Here is a 20,856-nt window from a genome sequence, read left to right as displayed (position 1 = left end):
CTTTAAACCCTGATGAAAATATCTCTTTCCTCCTGCTCAAAGGATGCCCTATATAAAGATTGTTGAAGGTGAAAAGAGACGTCATAAATGAAATGCACATGGCTCCCCAATCAAATACTGCCAGATAACACTGTCAGCACTCAGGGTTTTGCAGCCATTGAGAAGGCATGAACATGATGGCCAATGTAATTTTTTCTGTATTAACAAAAACCAAACCAAGTAACCAGACAATCATGTCACTTTTCTTTGATCACACCAATTGAATATAATGGAAACTAACCACATGTGTGCAGGCTAAGAGGGTCACAGCCACCAAGTAATTCCCATAGCTCATGCAGAGTTTTTCAAGCTGTAACAACAGATCTTTTTTTTTAAGTCTCTGTGCTGAATATTTTATTACCTAAATTTGTCAGCTCCTCTTCAGAGAATATATTATATTATATTATATTATATTATATTATATTATATTATATTATATTATATTATATTATATTATATTATATTATATTATATTATATTATATTATATTATATTATATTATATTATATTATATTATATTATATTATATTATATTATATTATATTATATTATATTATATTTGGGGAAAAAAACCAAAACAAAACCAGATAGCCTGCAAAGTTGTATTTTTATGCTCTGCATATCTTTGTAGTTGTGATGTAGACTTGTGAAGCTTTCCTAATGCACACTAAAGACAGATGTTCAGAAGAAGCAAGATTTCAGTTTTCATTTATCTCATATGTTTTTCAGTTGTATTCTGTCTCAACAGAGAAATATGAGAAAGTTTCTCTTTGACTAGTGAGGTATGGGATTTTCTACAGTCATTTGCTCTTTGCTCAGGCTCTTAGTAAAATCCTGCCAGCCTCAGATTACTGCAGTAGCTCATCTCTTCCATAGTACAATAAACAAGTCACTTAAGTGCAAATGTCCTGTGATCATTAATTGTAATTAGAATTGCCCATTATATATTATTACACACTGTTTATACCTAGTAAAACTACTCGAGTCCCTATGTATTTCACCAGTGAAAAACACTGCCTAGATTCTCCAATGACAAAACTTCCTCTAGCAGGCACTCCTGGCTCTTCAGTCTCCATCCAGTATGAACAAAAGAATCATTCCAGTTGCCTGGTTTCAGGCATCCAGTCATCATGGGATCAAATTCCCTTCCATCACAAGCTTCAAAATGGGAAATAAAGAATAAAAAGAGAGTGGAATAACTACTGTTTTCCTCTGTTCTTGTGTGTGGGAGGAGAAAATGGTGACAAAAATCTAACCACAATCTGGATATTTCTGGTAAGAATTCATCTCTGCAGAAGACATCACTGCTGTTCAGCCCATGGGGGTTCCTACTTACAGTGTTTTTACTTTAACTCTGGAGACTTCATTCTTCATTGAAACTAACTGGGTTGTAATTGTGTACACAACTGTGTCATCTATAGTCTCTCTGGTTTTGATAACTGCAGTTACAACAGTCAGAAAGACAGAAACAATCTGCCATTCCCTTCAGTTATACTTGTCACGGTGAAATACCGCAGAGCACATACAGAGGAGTACAGTTAAGGTGGCCTAAACCCCAAATCTGTCACATAACAGCTTAAAAGAAAAAAATTAAATTTCCCATAGGTTTATTTCAGCTTTTCATATACCTAACACTAAGGGCAAAGACAAAAAACTTCACGCAGTTTAGTAGGAAGGAATCTTCCATTTCAAATGCTGCTCTACTCTCAATGTGTGTGGACAGAGAAGGGCATAAATATTCTTCAGAGATGGGAACTTCCTTGGGACAGTTTTTTCCTCCAGAGATTACATGCAAAACATTGTCCACTCAGTTTCTGCCTTCCATATTTGTAACGGCTATTTGGGTGCTTGCTCCTTCAAAGTAGAGAGCTCTGAAATTCCTTGGATGCAATCCAATTTGTATTGAAGTGGAAAATCCCTTCTCCTCTATTATCAAGAGTTGCTTCAGAGAAAGGTCATCAGATCCAAAGTCATTAGTCATTGGCAGTCATTTATTTACAGAATAAATTGGGTTCTGTGTGACTTGTGCTAGTTTACATATTCTAATTTTTTGTTTTGGGGGTTTTTTAAGTATTTCAACTTCTATGATTTAAATACAACTCTAAACTCAGGTGTGGGTGTAGGTGACAACCAGCAGATCTTAGAACCCACAATTCTTTCTGACTTTTTAAGAATCTCCCAGAACATCATTGAGTGAATAAATATAGCTAGCCCCATTTTACCAACAGAGATAAAACAGATGGTACATCTAGGCCATGCAGCAAAATGACTCTTTACAAGGGATCCAAGAGTCAGACTCACAGCCCTTGCAGATGAGCTCACTGAATCTTGATGAAGCAGCTGAAAGAGTTCCTGACTCCTCCAATGGAAATAATTTCTGGCAGAGGCACAGTGTTTTTATGCAAACTGGAGGAGGAAAAAGATATGAGAACGGCCAGTTTCTCTGTGCATCAGCTGTCACAGCTCATCTAACCTGGCATCTTAGCAAAAAACCACTATAATCAATCATAGAAATCTTTAACCGAAGGTGTTAACTTCAGTAACCAGGTACATATAATCAAGCCACTCCTCTGCCTTTCCTGTGAAAACAGCAGCCTCTGACAGCAAAGCCCAGTGGACAGAGGGCTGAGTTGAACATGAGATAACACCATTCCAGCTTGTCAAGCAAGATTTGGCACACTTCATTCCTTGAATATTCATGTAAGGTTCCATTTGTCTGAATTCAAACTAAAGTGAAAGAGACTGTGGCCCAAAATTCCACTGGAATCACTTGTGCAGATATATTCATTTGAGGACAGCATGTACTGCTATTTTTCTCATAAAACAAACAGCAATACCCAGAATAAGAAGATAGGCATCACTATTTGACAGTCTAGGGGTTTATTCCACCTGAGAAGTACAACTTAATAATTTCATCCTTGAAATCTGACTCCAGCTGAAGTTTTGTCTTGTCTTTGTTTTCTATGGGATATTATAATTTTAACACAACACTGAAGGATGAGAAGCTTCCACCATTCACATGCACTCAGAATCCATCTCTAGCATTGATTTACAGTTCACAAATCTTGGGTCAAAAAGGTAATGAAGGGCTTTGACCAAGTAGTCCCATAGTACTCTAAAGTAAGTCTAGCTGTATGTTAATGGACATACTAAAGAAAGACAGAAATTCTCTTCCATTCAGTGACCATGTCAGAGAGTGGAAATGAAGTACAGCAGAAAATGGCACTTGACTGCATTGATGCTCTTGCGCTTTTTTGTTCTCAATTTTCTTCCCTATCTCAACACTTTAAAAATCAAGTGAAATGGACCTAAATTACAGGAACTATTACCCCAGAACAAGTTATGTCCACTTCTCTTACCTTAGTTTTAAGACAGAATTAAACTTTCTATTAAAAAGTAGATTTATATTAAAAAGAGATGAGAGTGTCAAGGGTTATCAGAGCCCAATGTGCCAACAGTTCTAAAAGGCAGAGGCTTACCTAGTAAGAACTGAAATGGGGTATAAGAAAACGTGATCCACCAATAGATGGCAATAGTCCTTCATGAGCCATCTAAGGATGCATTGAAATCAGTAGTAGAAAATATTTTCAAGCATCAGGCAGTTTGGAAAAAGGCATGGCAAAATTAAAAATGTTGTGCTAGCTATAGAATTCCCTGCTCCCAAAAAAATTCAAATTGCTGACTGAGAACACCTTCCAGATCTCATGTGTGGCAGCATCTCACTCGTGGCTTCTATTCCTGATTTCATGTGAAATCAGGGTACACTTCCTTCCTTACCTCCAGAGAACACTTTTGTATTGCCACTGTTGAAAGCTAGGCAGAAGATGTTAGAGTGATGCTCCCCTTTCAGCTGAACTGGTTTGACTCTCGAGTGGATGGCTTCTTCCATATGCCAAAGCAAGACACGGCGGTCATCCCCTCCTAGAAGGAATAAAGGAAATGTGCATTACTGCCTGAGCCATGTGTGAATTGATTACAGGCAAATTATTTAACTCTGCACCTATTCATAAAAAGCTTTGCTAAAACCTTAATTAGCATTAAAAATGTATGCCTTCTTGGATATATAGGCACACATTTACATTAAGATGTCATGCAGTCAGGTATTCAATTAAAATTAATGAAAACAGAGCAATCAGCAGGAAAAGTTTGAATTAAACAGCTGCCATTCTGCCAACACGTAGTGACAACCTATAGTAACCTGGAAACTCAGAAATTTACATGCCAAATTCACATACACATGTTGGTAAAATGCTTTATGCCAATTCCTTGTTGCCAACATTGCTTGTGTTCTTCATATAACATGAACTTTCTCCCCCTTTCACTGACAACTGTATATCCTCCCACAGTCTTTGCACAGTCTTCATAGCATAGGTTGGCTCAGGACTGATAAGAGATTCAAAAATTTTACTGAAGCCTTCAGAAGTCTTCAGTACACACAGCTATGCCTTCTAGACCTGTAAAGGTTAAGACAGATCTTTCTGAAGGGAAGATCTGACAAAGAGAGTATCTGAAGAAAGGAAGCTCAGTTTTCTTGCTTTACATCTTGCTGTACTCCTAATGGCTTGCCTACATGCAGTTCTTAGTTCAGAGCTCTATACATAAATACATTTAAGTGACTCCTTCTCTGTCTGGCAAACAGTTCTACATAAAATAAACATTAGACTGTTTGTGCTTCAACTGCATTAAGTTATTATTTATTAGGAAAATAAAAAAATCAAGGTACTATTGTATTGGTCAGCATTCTCAGCAGCAATTATGAATGTCTGAAAAAAAAAGTCTGAATAAAGTTTCTTCAAGTCAGACGCAAAATATTTTTGGTATCTGTCTTTGATAACAAATGAAAGAGAATGGCATTACAAGTGAAAACTGACACCAGAAACATGCTGATTACAGTTAAAACATTTTACTAATTCTTTGCACAATCAGAAGCCTGAACTTAGACCTTTTGAGCTGCTATCCAGAGGACAAAGGCATCAAAAAGAGAAAAAAATAAACCAAAATTGCTTGACCTGTTGTTTACATACAAAAAAGGTAAATGCATAAATAGATTTCATTACTACGGTTCATCACATTTCTTAGAACTTTTTACACCATAGGTTGCTATTAAGAAATATTCCCATGGAACTGAGTTATGTCAAACATCCTACAAGTAAACAGTCTCTCAGCCTTTGAGTCTCCTAACAGATTTTATGACACTTTGATAGACAGTACAGCAGCATGTTATGATTACCCATGCTCCATGGAATTGTGTATTCCTCCTCCTGATTTTTTACTTCACATATCAAACGAGTACATGATACAAAGATTTGTGATGCATTTGATAGCTACTGAGAACAAGTCAAATCTGATGGATCCAGAATCTCACAGTAATTTAAGGTCAACTAAACTGATGGAGACTTATATTCCTTTCTATTTAGAAATAGGAGAGAAAGCTGCACTCTAGTGATTGCAGATGAGCTTGTAATAGGGAGACATAGAAACACATGAGTGTCGAAACATGTGACCACATTATTCAAGATAAGATAAAGAAGTAACTGTCACACTGAACGAGAATACTTCCCAAAGCTGCCAACCACAAGAAAGTAGAAACATTGATATACACCTGAAGAATGTAAGCAATATTCCCATTGTATTTTTATTATGTCTAAAACTATGTTTTTGAGCTCTCACTGAGAATTGTTTATGAGACTTGTTTTCTATGCTAATGTCTAGGACTATGTTTTTCACGCTAAAGTCTAAGGCTTTTACTTTTTAAGGTACTTAAAATGTATTTTTACTTACTTGAAACTAAGATTTATACTCCTACTTCATGCAACTTGACTTCTATATCTATGCAACGTAATAAAATAGAAATATGATTAATACTGAATGCCATAATGTTATCACTACCTGAAAAACAATTTAAGCAACATTTAACACAGGTTAACACCAACATTGCTTCTGTCAGACTTCATTTACTGCCTTCTGCAAAAGACATTTCAGGGCAAAACATAGTTACATATTGTTAATTGGTAGCACAGCAAACCAATTTGCACAACCACTGCACAAAGTCTACACATCCTCCTACCTAACAGCAGAGCCATCTAGGTGTCTCACTTTAACAGTAAACTCATAATCATTTCCACCAACCACTGTCCAGATTAAAAAAAAAATCATTTAAATACAGTGTGATTAGGATAATTTGCAACTTGTGTAGAAAAGTGTTTGATAGCATGAAAAGTTGCCACTATCTTCTCTTTTATAAGTTCCTATACCTTAGTGCCTGTTTGCCTTGGAAAGTACTTTCCTGTTAAATAATAATGTTTCCCTCTTTGCAGACACCTAGATCTCCATGAAACTTTGGTGGTGGCACCAAATGGTCCCACACCTTAGGAGCTTTTAAATATGGTGGTTCCATATCTTAAGAGCTTTTAAATGTTCCCCAAACAGCAGTGCTGTTCCTCCTCCATCTATGTATTCTCTTGTACATTCTTGTCTTTGAGAACTTCTACACCTATTCACTCCTCAGTTTTATTTCTCTCATATCCCACCGAGACAAATGTTTAACAAAATAATAACATTAACTGTGTTGAAGTAATTCTGACTCAAGGCCGGTTCCACCAGGAAAAAAAATTATCCAAAAAAAGTTACTCTGTGTTGGACCACAGAGGATCTGTGGCAAACAAGACACTTCAACAATCCCCACATCCTCACGCCAGAGAAGCAGTGTTAAGTCACAGGCAAATAATACCCAAGAAGAGGCAAGTCTTAATTGACTCAAACCAGCAAATGCAATCTACATTACCCAAACCTGATTCTTACCATAAGAGGGAAGAAAGGAGGGAGGTGCACATGTATGGGCAGGTATACAGGGAGAAGGTAAAGAAAATGTGAATATATATGTTCTATGCTCTGTAGTAAGGTATTATGATTCATCAGACACAAACTGCATACAACAGAAGTTACAAGTCTGAGAATTACAGGAAAGTTCAGGTCTGTAGCATTTGTTCTGTGCAGCAGATTGGCAAATGCAGATTAATTAAAATGCTTTCAATTTTTGGTGAATTTATTGTGTATGTACGCTAATTCTACAACTGAAGCAGACGCCACGTTCTTAAAATAATATAGAGAATATACCAACAGCAACAGGTTTATCACATCTGGAAAACCTAGATTTATGGCTTCATATGCAAATACATTAGCAAGGCTCCACATATGGGTTTTCTGAAAATTAAAGATCAACAGAGAATTTGTAATTTTTTCAGTCCATAGTGTGGGTTTCAGTCCAGTTAGTTCAACATCTACAATGAGGAAATAGCTTCACTTTCATCTAATTTTTTCCTAGACAGATTCTGTTTAGGACTGTATGGCTGACAATTTGAAAAGTAAGTTTGTGTGACCCAGCTAAGAGCTACACAATGCCATTCTACACTTATTTTTCAGAAAGGAACCACATTTAAAAAAGATTTAATTAGTCAAGTATTTCAGTGCTCGTTACAGGAGCAGGCTCAAATCTGTAGAAACATTCAAAGAGACAGAAGAAGAGAAATCTCTTTGGTTTAGACCTGAAACAGTTAGAAGAGGGCCAGAACATACCCTTACCAAATCTAGTCCAAACAGTATCTGCATAGCTCCTGAAACACATTGAGTTCTTGTGTACTAATAGAAGCGCTTCTAAATCATTCCAGTTCAGTACTGAAAAACTGCAGTTTGAGAGTGCATTAACCTTGCTGGTTTTGGACAAAGCTCAAGACCACTATTCCCCTTTATCTCCCATATACCAGGTCCATTTGCTAAAGAACCTACATGGCAAGTGGGAAATACTTCTAAATCATGACATGAAAGATTAGTCTTATTGCTTGTATCTACTTCAGAAGTTGCATGAATCACAGAAGGCAGGACTGGATGGTATTTCAAGAAGCTGATCACTTAGTTGACCTTGGCCAAAGGCAAAAGACCAGGCTTTGTCAGAATTATTCTCAGAAGATAAATCTCAAGTTTGTTCTTAAAAAACCACTGCTGAGGAAGATTTCACACCCTCCTTAGGCAGCCTATTTCAGTTTTTCATTATCCTTGCCGTTAGGCAGATCAGCCTATTATATCAAGCCTGAGGGTGCAGTTTGGCATTACATATAATCCCACTCCCCCTTGCCATGTGCTCTTGCTGCTTTCCCTTCCATTGGATTCAGTGGCCATTCAGGCACAGGTTAGTTAAAGAAGTTGACCTGACAGTAAATCAAATGACAGATGAACAACCTCTCCCTGCCTATTCCATCCTCCTGATCAGATGCTTCCATCATACCAGTTTCAGACTTTAAATTATCTAAGTGTCACAGCACAAACAATGAAGAGCAGAAATAAGTGAATGAGTTACAGGATGAAGGGAAAGTGCAAGATCAAACAGCACCCAAAAATCCTTTTCTTCCTATAATTTGAGACCATTTCTTTATCATATCCCCAGTAGACAAAAAAAAATAGTTTACAACTTCACATAATAATAATTTAAAACACCTTTATACAGCTCAGGACTTGCATTTCTAGTGAGCTATTCTTTCTGTAGACTAAATGGACCATTTCTTTCACTATTTTGTTCTTCTAAACCTCAGATCATTCTTCATGCCCTCTTCTGAATTTTCTCAGTTTGGGCACATCTTTCTCACAGTACAGTGCCCAAAACTGAGTGCAGTGCTCCATTTGAGGCCCCAACAGCACCACAGTAGGTTTACTTCATGTGCTTTGTCATGTCTGATCACATTTATGTTGTGATCTTTATGCATTTGGATCCTTTTCAACACTACTATGGGCTAGTCTCTGTGGTGTATTTGTAGAGTTGATCATTTTTATTCACATGATGCAGGTTGCACTTGTCCCTCTCAAAACACAACACTTTTTTTCCCCTGTAATGTATCTTAATTAACTTGAACTTCAACTTCTATTCCCTGAAACTGTTACTGCCTGATCCTATCTTTCCTGAGAAATTTTATAATTTCTCAGATATTAATTAAAACATGACGTAGCAACTGAATCTAATATCCCTCCTCACAGAGAATTCTGCTTTATAAAGACTAAGATCAGAGCATTGCTCCTTAAAACACACTTGATACACAATCCCCTTATTCAGAAATAATACTCCACAACATTTGATAAATTCACCTCATTCCCCTGTTTTAATCTCATGTTCCTTCAGATTTATGAAAAAGCTAAATTATAGATGCATTTCCAATACTTTCCAGCACTCTCACAAATTTAGGATCATAGAGTAACTATTAACTTCTGCATTATCTGGTAGGATGGGAAAAAAACCCAAGAGAAAAAGAACACTAGCATGGATTAAGTAAGTCTCTGATTACAGTACTTCCCAGAAGTTATCTTGAAAATGCAGTTTAAAGTATGCAAAAAAAAAAAAAAAAAAGTGGGAGGTTCTGATAAAGATACTCATGTTTGTAAAAGATAGCAGGCATGAGAAAGGACAGTCAGATAAACAAACAGGAAAACATATCCACCAAACCTAAGGGTGGGATAAAGACTGTTTCACAGACCAAGTAAAGCTGAGTTTTAAGAAGTCAAATTGCAGGAGATGCTTGGCAAATGTGAGGAAAGCATAAGTTGGTTGCAGGCCATTGCATGGTGATTTCAATTTCCATGCATGGACAGTCACATGTTTCTCAAACTGTTAAAAGAAAAAAAAAAGTAAATTACTATTTAGAACATAAAGTGTTGCAAAGACACATTTTGCCCAATAAAATCTTTCAACTTCATCCAGAAGCAAGTTTTAACCAATTTCAACCCCCTTAAACCTTTTTTTATATGTTAAGCTTTCCTCTTCCCTTGTGTCATTCCACAGCTAGTTTTTTTCTGCTTGTAATACTATACTTTCTCCTGAGCGCCCACCTCCTCCTCCTGACTATTTCAATTTGTAAAAATTCTTGTCGTTATGTCAGTCTCTCCTTCTAGTACCCCTGCCCAAAAACATTAATCTCTGCCCTTCTTCCCCTCTATAAAGTGACACTGTTGAGTTTCACATAGGTACAGAAAGAATCTCCAGACTGTCCCCCAATTCAATCTGTAGGCCTCAACTTTTTTAATTTGAAACATGGTTAAGAACAAAAATAAGTACTATTAAACATGTAGTTTCCAATATAAAATTTGAAAAAGTTAAGATAGCAAAAATTTTCAAACATGCTTTTGGAGAGCCTGCTGAGGCTTGTCTACACTGAAGTTCTCTCCAAAATCCTAACAGGAAAATTATCTCCAACTGCAATATAAACCCTGTTTAAGCAGTTTCAATTGTTTACTGAAACAGTAATCATTAGCCCTACAGACTTGCTTTTGTGAGACATATTAAAAAAAAAAAAAAAAAAAAAGTGGGACACGTACCCAAGAAAAGCATTCCAGCCAAGTGATGAGAACAGCACTGACTAGGAAGCAGGCTAGTATTTCAATGGCATTGGCATAGCCACTATGAATGCACTATATCAGCTGTACTTAAAACAGCTCTAACAAGGTAAACAAGGTCTAAGATGTTAACAAGTCACTCAGCCAAAGCAGACTTCTCTAGGTTAAGAATATACATATTACTTATGACTGAACAACTGAAAAGACTGCTTGCACTCTCCTTTTCATGCACTCCAAGATACCTGTTAACTATCTTAACTGTTATGAGTGCAGTTGGAAGCACCCAACATCTCATCCTTACTTCTGCACTGACTGTTTTGAGGGAAGAGAGACCCTCATGCCACCAATTTTAAGGCTTTATCTGCATTTGGAAGCCTTTTGAAGGAACTCTTCTGTAAAACTTTAGAGCAGAGGCAGCTTACACTCTATCTTTCCTCATTGCTTCCTGCTGTTGCTATTTCTCAGAGATTTAGGATCAAGTATGGGGTTTAAAAGGAATGTTTTGAGTGTAATTTTAATGAAGCTTAGTCCTATAAAGGTGTGAAATTTAACAGAGTGTTGATAAATATTTGGACTTCTAATTTCTTCTTCTTGACTGAAGAACAAAGCACCTGCTGCTCTTGCTATGGCCCACAAAACACTCTAGATATTATGGTCATGGATAACATGAAACTTTTTAAAAAGAAAGTTACTACAATCGGAGCTCTTAATTTTCTCATGGCATCAGTAGAAGGTAAGACCTAAGGTAATCTGCTCTTGGTTATCCCAAATTTGTGCACTGCTAGCACATGTAAATTTTTTTTTAATTATTTTTTTAGGAGGGTAGAACTCTAGTATGGAGGAAAACCCTACCCTCTGAACATTCTGAAGCCCTGTGAAAAGTCAGGAAGTTGAAAACTGGACACACACTTTTTTTAGATATCCACTAGATGTGAACTCTGCCTTCATTCTCTCACTGAACCTACCTTGATTTAGGCAGTTTGGACAAAATTAATTCTTAAAAGTCCATTCCAGCCCTGGACTGTTCACACTTCTGCCTAAAGAATGGATGTCAACATAGGTAAGTGCATGGATGATGCGGCAAGACCTAAAGTATATCCTGACACCTTTTTGAGCAAGAAGAACAGAAAATACTGGTGGTGTTTCCATCACTTGTTATGGAAAAGAAAAAAGTAAAAGAAAGATACACTTGAGCTCTCTGTAGCACTTTATAAGTAAAAATACATCACTCTGCTTTCTACTGGAGAAGGACCAGTACAAACCATTATGACAACTGGCACAAATGGGAACTTTAGAATGGGTGAATCAGCATTCCCTTCCAATACACATTCATGTTTATATACATATATATGTATGTATGCACATATATATTCACAAGCTAAATGGATGCATATCTCAGAAGCTGCAGGTGCATAAAACTGAAAGAATCCCTAACAGAAACACTAAGAACCCTCTCGGACACTTCAGAAATCACTGGACATATGCTTGCAAGTTTCTTCAGGTAAGAATGTTAAATTTAGGAAGGTTTCAGTGTATCAGCTTCCGATCCACTTTTATACAGGGTCTGTATTCTGCCCGCACTTAAGAGTAACCAGTCATAAAAACTTTTTTATTGAATGCTCTTTGAAGTTATTACTGATACCACTGAGTGATACGGTTCATCTCTGCCCAGACACCACGGCAAGGCAGTACACTGTCCGCTCAGCCATTCCTCCATCACATTCCTTAGTAGCCCCCGTCGCTACTTGCAAGGTGGACAGAGAAACCGAGGCCCTCGGTAAATAACCAGGTCAGCAACCCCCTGGCAAGCGGAGACCACTCTCCACACAGCTGCCAAGGACCTCTGCGATTCCCCCGAGGGCAGCTGCCCCCCACGACGGGAACGGGCCTTTCCCGCTGCTGGCCCTGGGGAGGGACCTGTGGCAGCCCCAGCCGCGGGAGAGCAGCGGGAGGGAGCCGCTGCCTCCAGCCGCTGTCCCGGGGCCAGGGGCGGCCGGGACACACCGCCCCCGACCGCGGCCTGCAATGGACACCGCGCTCGGCGGCCCGGCCCTGCCCGGGGCGGCGCGGTACGAGCGATGCCTCCGGGGCCGGCAGCCCCCTCCCCGCCGCTCCAAGGTCTCTGCCCCTGGCAGACCAGCGCAGGGTCCCGGGGCCCGGCGGGAGAAGAACGCCGCGACCCCTCAGCGCCCGAGCCCCCGGGGCGCCGCGGGCGGGATGGGCCCGCGATTCCCCGGCCTGTCGCTAAGAGCCGCCCGAGGAGACCGCGGCCTGCAGCGCCCGGCCAGGCCCCGGCCTCAAGTTGCCTCCTTCCCCTGCCGCCCCTCGGAGCCCGGAGGCGGGGAAGCAGGAAGAGGCACCTGCGCCAAGCGCTGCTGGGGTGGGGGGAGGCGGTCAGCCGGCCACCGAGCCCCGCAGCCCCTCCCTGGCTGGGGGTGCAGAGCCTTTCCCCCCCTCCGGTGGCGCAGCTGATGTCAAGCCCTCGCCTCCCTCCTACCTGACAGCATCCCCCACCCCTATGGCTCCCTCAGCCCCGGCAGGCAACACAGGGGACCTTAAGCCAAAATCCATCACCGCAAATATATCCCCCTCTTCCACAAACGCGCCTTGCAAGGGGAGGGAGGAGGAACAAAACAAAACCCGACTCCCCTCCCCCAAAAGAAGATGGGGTGGGGGTGCCCCCGAAGTGACCAGTGGCTCGATTAAAGCGATGCGGTTCCCGCCGATGCCGAGCGGCACTGCAGCCCCCCGGCCAAACTCGGGGCCGCCGCCCGCCCTCGGCAGCGGCTGCTGACCCCCGGCCCGGGGCACGGCGCTGGCAAATGTCACCCGGTGCCCACAATGAGCGCCGCGGGGCCGCTCCTTCGCCGTCGTCGTCCCCCCAAAATAAGAAATTCTTCTTTTAAGAGGAAAGACACGCGAGCCATCAAATAAAAGGGCACCCCTAGCTCCCACCCCCAGCGCCCGGGAAACACTCTCGTAAAAACTTTGTCCAGGGCTCCCCCCTCGATAATAGTAGAATTTAAAACCTGTCAACCATTTTAGATCCCTGCTTGAGAAAACATCATTCCCGGGCACCGGTGGATTTGGGAAAGGGCTCCAGGGCAGCGCTGCCGCGGCTCCCCTCCCCCGGGCCGCAGGGGAGGCGGCCGGGGAGGAAGATGCTTCCTGGGGAGGGGGTGGCGGGAGGGGGCGAGGGACGGGAGCGTTCGCTTTACCTGAGACCAGCCACTGGCCTCCATTGTTGGAGAATTCAATGGCATTGACACAGCCGAAGTGGCCCAGGAGGTCCTTCTTGTAGAGGTTCCTGCAGCCCCGCAGGCGTCTTCGCTGGAAGTCTTGGGTGAGCAGGGGGTCCCCCTCCAAGCCCCGCTGGGACAGGAACCCCACCACCGACCGCATGCTGCCCCCCCGGCTGCCTCTCCTCCTCATGCTGCCGCCTGCGCCGCTCCCCGCCGCTCCTTCCCCCGCCGCCCCTTCCCCCGCCGCCGCCTCCCCTCCCCCGCTTCCCCCCTTGTTATGGTTATGATGATTTTTCTTTAGCCAGCCATGGCAGAGAGGTGTTAGACACTCCGCCGCTTCCTGATCCCGCTGGCTCCTCCCCGCTTCCCTCAGCAGCTGATCCTCAGCTGCAGCCCGCGCCTCCCGGCCCGGCTCTAGCGTGGCGCCGCCGCCGGTTAACTCGCTGCTGGAGCACGGGGGGCAGACACACTCGAACTGCGGGGGGACGATAACGACCGCCACTCCAAGGACCTCCTGGGGCAAGGACACGCTCGCCGCTGCGGCGACTTGCGGGGGACCGGACACACTCGCCGCTCCGGGGACCTTTTGGGGGAAAGACACGCTCGTCACTCGGAGGACCTGCCGGGGAACGGGTACTCCGCCACCCGGAGCAGCCGCGGGAGGACGCGTCCCGCCGCCGCTCAGCCCGGCTGAGTGACCTGTGCCGCAGGTGCTCCCGCCGAGCGGCGAATGGCAAGGGAGCGCTCCGGAGCCACGGGCGGGCACGCACCGGGGGGAAGATGAGGGGAAAATAGCTCAAGTGCTGGTGGTTTGCAGTGGGGCTAGTCCCCTGTAAATGCTGAGTGATTTCTGCGGGAATTTAAAGCATTAGGGCTTTAGAGTTTAGTTTGGAGGGGTTTTTCTGTTGTTGTTGTTGTATTTATTTTCTCTATGATAGTTATTAGGGGGCATGTCCGAGGTTTCATAGCTTGCTCTCTCCTGCTCCTTCCCCAGAGACACTGGAAACAGGAGGATTGCACCATCACAAGTGAGTCAGTACACTTTTCTGCAGTCCTGCTGGAAGTACAGATGAATTGTCTTCTCTTATCCCGCAGTGTCAACTAAACCCCAAAACACAGATGGCTAATCAGGTGGAAGTGATCTATGATGTCCTTCACTGTTTAACAATAACCAACCTTTACCTTACTGGAATAAGAATATATTTTCTCTTTCTCTGGACCTTGTATATCTCTCATGTATCATCTGATGCCATGTCAGGCAACGGGAGTATCATTCAAACAGTGATGTCCGTGAGGCACTGCACAGAACACCAGTCCTACCTTGCAGCATCTCACTGCATGTCTGTGCACAAAGAGGGTAGCTTGAGACTTTCAAGTGTATATTTCCCCATGGCACCAGTACCTAGGGAAGATACAGTTTTCAGAAGGTGAGAGGAATTAGCCTTACCATCTTGGCCATCTTTATGTAGCACTGCACCTGTTGGGAATTAGGAGCCTTCAAACTTTAAAATAAGCTGAGGGAACACCCTCCCCAACATAAACTGTGATGTGGCAGGGTGACTGAGTACTGTGAGACTACTGCCATGTTCTGATGACAGCTTTTCCATAAAAATAGAAATTATTTCATTATAGAAAGTCAGCTAAGTACTTTGTGTTTCTTCTTGGTTCAGATTATAGAAAGAGCATCAAATCCAGCAAAAACCAAGCTTTTTATTTGACATTATAGCCTTAATTTTAACACGTAACAAAAGTAAATAAACTTTATCTTCTAATTAGAAATTTAAAAAAGAACATAAAAGGTTACACTAACCGCATTAACATGAACAATTAACAATGCTTCACAACTGAAGTGAAAACAGAGCAGTTAACTTCTTCAAATCTGAACTGTACATAAGGATCTTTTTTAGTTCCAGTTGTTGATGGCCAACTATTACAATATAACACCCTCAATACAGAGAGGCAAAGACACTGCCCATCATGGTTTGAGACTATTACCTTAGCTTCAGACTTAGGTAAATTTCAGATATTGCTATAAAATCATATTATATAGCTGTTGCTTGCATGCCATGACATTCTGCACCATTACAATTATATCAGAAAATGTTGCTCACTTCTAAATTCCCAATGTGCAGTTCATTTTTTCCCCTTTCCTAAAGTATTGTTTAGGCCGAATATATTTGAGTATCTTTGGTTTCTGTACTGAAATAAATAATAATATAATAAAATCTCCAGTGTTTTTTCTCCACATTCTGGATCCAGTCTCTAGAAAAGCTGTGTACTTACATGGTTTTGCATAGAAATAAAACTATTTCCTAAGCCCCCAGTTCCAGGATTTTAAAGAAAGATTTAATTGAGTTTGGGTTTGTTTTGTTGTGGTGTTTTGTTTGTTTGTTTGTTTGTTTGCTTTTGTGGGTTTTTAAAAATCACATTTCTAAGCAGTCAGAATTTAAAAGAAAAGTAATAGTAGAGTGCCAATCTGTTCTGCCCAATGACATGACCATGCAGGTTAAAAAACTGTACTGGTAAGCATTCTTTTCACTCTCTGATTCCTTTTTTTGAATTAATTTTGAATATAACACCTAAGGAAGTTTTCATAGCATATACAAGTAATGTCTTCCTTGGAAAAGAATGGCTTTCTGTGTTAATAAAGCCAGAGTGCTGTTATCTCTCCAAAGCACATACACTGTTATCCTGAGTCATACTGAAGTAGCATCAGATCAGTGAAGCATCTTTGTCTACTTCAACAGGAACATTCTGCAGCTTGCAATGGAATTGATGTACTGACAGTAGCTAGTCAAACAGGTCAAACTTTACCAAGTTGCTGTTTTGGGGGACATGTTAGCATGAGGGGTGCTACACTGAGACTGGCTGTCACAGACAAAACTGGATTGAGCCTGGCCAGACTCAAAGGGCACAGGAAGCCAGAGTCTGCCTGTACACACTGCTTCAGCTGCTTAATTCTGTAGGATGTTTATAGTCTCCTCCACATCTCAAAAGCAGCAAGAAATCAAGCACAACAAATGTTTTGACTGGAATTTCAACAGGTAGCCAACAGAGTGGAGGAGCCAACTGGAAAGGAAATGGGAGATAATGAACGGGGTGGTGCCTTGCTGTTGATACCCTTGGAAATGAAGGTAAGTAAATAATGTTTGATGCAATACAGAAGAGGAACTAGGCAAATCCTTCAAATAGAGAAGTGATGTGGTTAGAGTAATGAGCTATGTAAACAATCTTGGGTTGCAGTTTCAGAGTTGTTAATTCCAAGGCTGTGCAGAACCCAGTCTCTCAGCAGTACTAAATTGATCTGGATGAGGTATGACCATGGTGTCACATTGCACTCATATTAGCTTCTGTCCATGCCACAGTATTTTTGTTCTGCCTCTGGAAGAACTGACAATAGCTGATCGGGATTTACTGTATCCTGGTACAAAGTTATCCCTTCAAATTTTTTTTCTGAACAAACTTTAATTGGGAGAATTGGTTAAATTGCATTAGTTGTTTCCATTTGATGGCTGTGGTGTATTTGATCATTAATAGGAGGCCTACAGTCAGCTTTGCTCTGTTGTCAGATTGACATTTCCAGTGGTTAGTGGCTGTTGTGTTAGGAGCTGTGTTGGTTAATGCTCAGGGGTTGGTATTAGGGCAATCTTTGTAAATCAGCAAGAGAACAATGGTCTTAGCTGCAAGGATAGATCAAAGGGCTGTTTTGGAACTGCCACATATACCTTGGGTGCTAGGATCTACAAAGACAGTCAGACCTGACAGCTGACAAACAAGCTTGAGTGTCAGGTAAACTCACAAAGAAGATAATAAGAGGGTTTTTAGGAAGAGTCCTTGCTCCGATGAGCTCTAATTTCCTGCTAGTCATTCACAGAAGAGAGAAGAAAACTATGTTTTGAGTTTGGATAGGGGGAGGTATCTGATCTGAAATACAAATAAATTAATATCTCTCTGCAAATGATTTATGGATCTGCTTCTTTCCCTGAGCTAACTCAGCGATAATGTAGGAGGGTAACAGAAGACCAAGGATACAGCTCTCTGAGAGTCTGTCAAACACTAGTAAGGAAGTCTTATATAGGTAAAAAGCATTTAAGCAAAGCATGGTTGATTGTGTCAGGCAAGAAAGGATGAGATTTAAATACTTTTCTTGGGGTTCTGTTGAACCTTTGGTTGGCTTTGGTTAATCCAGAGTGGAAACTGAGAAGTTTGGACACTGATTGTTGGATGTCTATGGAGTGAGTCAGAGAGAGTGAATGCATAATTAGGAAAGTAGAACTGAGTCAAGGCTTTTTTTCATTTGTCTATGTATACCACTATTTTATTGTTTTTAGGGGAAATAGAAAGAAAGGGTAAACCAAGAAGATTACATCATATTTAATCATATAATTTTTAAAAAAATAATTTTGCTTGTGTAATTTATCCCCTCTAGTGAAAATTTGGTGGCTTCTGGGCTTTTCTCCTTTTGCTTACTTTCATGGACCAGAAAGATAGGAAAAACAAGGATTGTTTTCTCAAATGACTCCCCTTGGAGCTTGCTGTTCTGCTATGTAGGTTTACATGCAGCTAAGCAAATCTAGTGATTTGTTGCCACATAAAGGTGGCTTTATTTTTTTGTGTCTCTATGTTCTGCCCCTTTCTTTGTGCTGATGCTGCTATTTATTGGACCTGCTTGTCTGCCATGTGTTTATTTGGCTCGTGGAAGTGTCCCAATGAGTGCCAAAATCAGCACAAGCTAGCCTGGAGTGCCCAGCTGGGAGATGAGTTTTGGAGATGGGGGATGTCATATTCTTAGCAGCCGTAAACTGTGAGTGTGAGTCAGAGTGCCTTCTGGACTGAACTATTGGGGTAAGCTAAGCAGCTCTTCAAGAAATGGAATTGTGAAATTCATCTCTGTTTCTATATAAGCAATGAAAAGGGTTGGCACTTAAGGCAGAAATACGTTGATGATGATTGATGTTAATACAACTCATTCTCATGGGATTATCTGGTATTTTACACCTCTGAGTTTTTTTCAGATTCTTTGCAAAACCTGCAAACTCTGTCAGATCCATTCAGTGAGCTACCACTGACTCATCTTTTGGCTTAGGATGTACTTTCACTGAGATCTGGCTGGCTGTATGATGTGTTAGTACAAGGAGTTAAACCAGAAGAAAACCCATTTTTTTGCTGGGCTAGCTTTCTGTTCACTTAATTCCTTGAATCAAGCAGGTACCAGTATTTGCAGAATTGAGACTGGAGAAGAATGCTGACAGGTAGAAGAGGGAAGCAGAACTGCCTTTTCAACAGAAGCTAAACCTTCTATCCACTTTGTTGCAATGTGAGACTCCACCTTTAGGATGTGGCTTCACAGTTGATTGAAACTGATCTCATTCTGACTTCTTGAGGAAAGAAACTCTACTGCATTCCTGGTATCAACCCTGCTAAAATAAACTCTGCTCAAAATCGCTTGTTTGCATATGTAGTCATGGCATCAATAGCATGGACAGACGGAAGATAAATCAAATCAGGAGTTGAAATGTTAGTTTGGCTTTTTTCTGTAGCTCGGGATGGGGCCCCACAGAGAGTGTTATTAATGAGCTAGTGGGGACTACATGCAGCTCTCTGCTCATTGTCTGCTACCAGCAATTTAAGTCTTCACTGGAGCCTCTCCCCTTTGATATTCCATGATCATTGATTTTCCTTTGAACACCGACTCATTTACCCTAGCCTTCTCCCTCCTAAAGGATAAGCTAATGCCATTATAAAAATAATTCATTTTTTCTGTGATCAGCAGAACAAGTGAAGCCTGGTTTCCTATGGATTTGTCTCATATGTATATTAAGCAGTGTCTGCACATGCTTACCATTTTATCAGTGATAGCTTTACTAGGACCTGTTTCATCCATTTGGCTTTGCATTTCACTTAAGTTACCTTTGTACAAATTTAGATGGAATTTAGCAATAGTTTAAACATGCTTTTTTTGGCAAGGGAAGTGGGGGAAGTAATGGGACCCGGAGGCAAAAAAACCAACATAGAATAATTTCATAAGCCTTCTTTCCTTAGGAAATCAGGATAAAAATCAGTCTTTTGACAGAGACCTTTGCAGAAACCTCAGGTCAGGCTACAGACACAGATAAATAAATATTACTGTTTACCATGTAAAGGCTTGCAGTCACCTGCTGTAACAGATTTCTTGAAAGGCTAAGCCAGCAATTGGTGTCCCTATCAGGTTTTGGGAATTTGTGGGATTTTTTTGTTTGTTTGTTTGTTTGTGTCTTTGTTTGTTTTGTGGGTTGTTTGTTTTTTGTTTTGTTTCATTTTGGCAGAGTGCACTCATCACTTGCTTCAATTTATTTTTAATTTAATATTTGTTCTTGAATAAATGGCTATATAGGTATAAGACAAGCTCTTAAAGAGACTTGTGGCTTACAGGGCTCTGTAATGTCACTGATGCCATGAAAAATAAAGACTTTAAATGCAACCAGGGATACAATCCTCTTACTTAGAGAAAAGCTATCATCTTCTCTCTGAGATTTTCACTGTGTAATAAATATTGGGGTATTTTACTGCATTTTTCTCTATTGTAAATTTACACTTCTATTACTTTAGAAACTAAAATAATTGTAAGAGGAAAACCTGCTATTTCAGATTTTTTGGTGGGTGCTAGTTTATTATGAAGGGTCCATCTGCAGATTTGTTCTGTGTAAGTATTCTATACTTACCTTGAGCTCTGACAGAGTTCTCTTAAGGATGCCTTCTCTACCCTACAGTGGGACAGCTGAATCCTGGAGCCCAGCTGCATCATCTTCTTCACCTGCATCCCCAGATTCCACCTCTTTTCCCTTCAAACTAGTTTGCATATGAAGCAGCTCCATGATTTCCTGAGCCTGACAACACAAAAGCATGGATGCTAAAACAACACACTACAGAACACAGAAATAGAGGACCAACCTGCACTACCAAAGTCACAAACAATGTGGTCTTTCAGAGATAAGAACAACAGAGGAGAAACACCTCTTGGGGCACGGTGAGAATTTCCTGCCTTCCATAGGCCCTTGCAGGTACATGTTAATCCCTTAAGTTCTATTGGTTAATGCTCTTGATGTCACCTCTGTTCACCCCAGTTCTGCCCATTTACCAAATATGTACCTTCCCTAGAATGTTCTCCCCTCTCCTGATCCCCATTAGCTATGTTTTGCCTCAGTGCTCCACCCCTGTCACC

General features: G+C 41.1%; 1 protein-coding gene across 2 annotated transcripts in view; it reads right to left on the bottom strand.

The window, feature by feature from the left end:
- DCAF5 (DDB1 and CUL4 associated factor 5) overlaps nucleotides 1-13,894 on the bottom strand; it is a 64,338-nt gene extending 50,444 nt beyond the window's left edge. Inside the window, exons 1-2 of one of the 2 annotated variants that reach the window (XM_079309634.1) lie at nucleotides 13,632-13,894; nucleotides 3,817-3,960 (exon numbers count right to left, since the gene is read on the bottom strand). In XM_079309634.1, the coding sequence (XP_079165760.1) occupies nucleotides 3,817-3,960; nucleotides 13,632-13,845 (358 nt within the window). In that variant the 5' untranslated portion in view covers nucleotides 13,846-13,894. Of the gene's footprint in view, nucleotides 1-3,816; nucleotides 3,961-13,450; nucleotides 13,562-13,631 lie in introns of those variants that run through there. The other variant, XM_079309635.1, reaches the window with a different exon arrangement.
- Between the last annotated feature and the right edge of the window lie 6,962 nt (nucleotides 13,895-20,856).

Source organism: Erithacus rubecula (genome assembly GCF_903797595.1).
Source record: "Erithacus rubecula genome assembly, chromosome: 6".
NCBI classification, from domain to species: domain Eukaryota; kingdom Metazoa; phylum Chordata; class Aves; order Passeriformes; family Muscicapidae; genus Erithacus; species Erithacus rubecula.
Note: the sequence above shows the minus strand (reverse complement) of the source record. Positions and strands in the feature narration are given on the sequence as shown.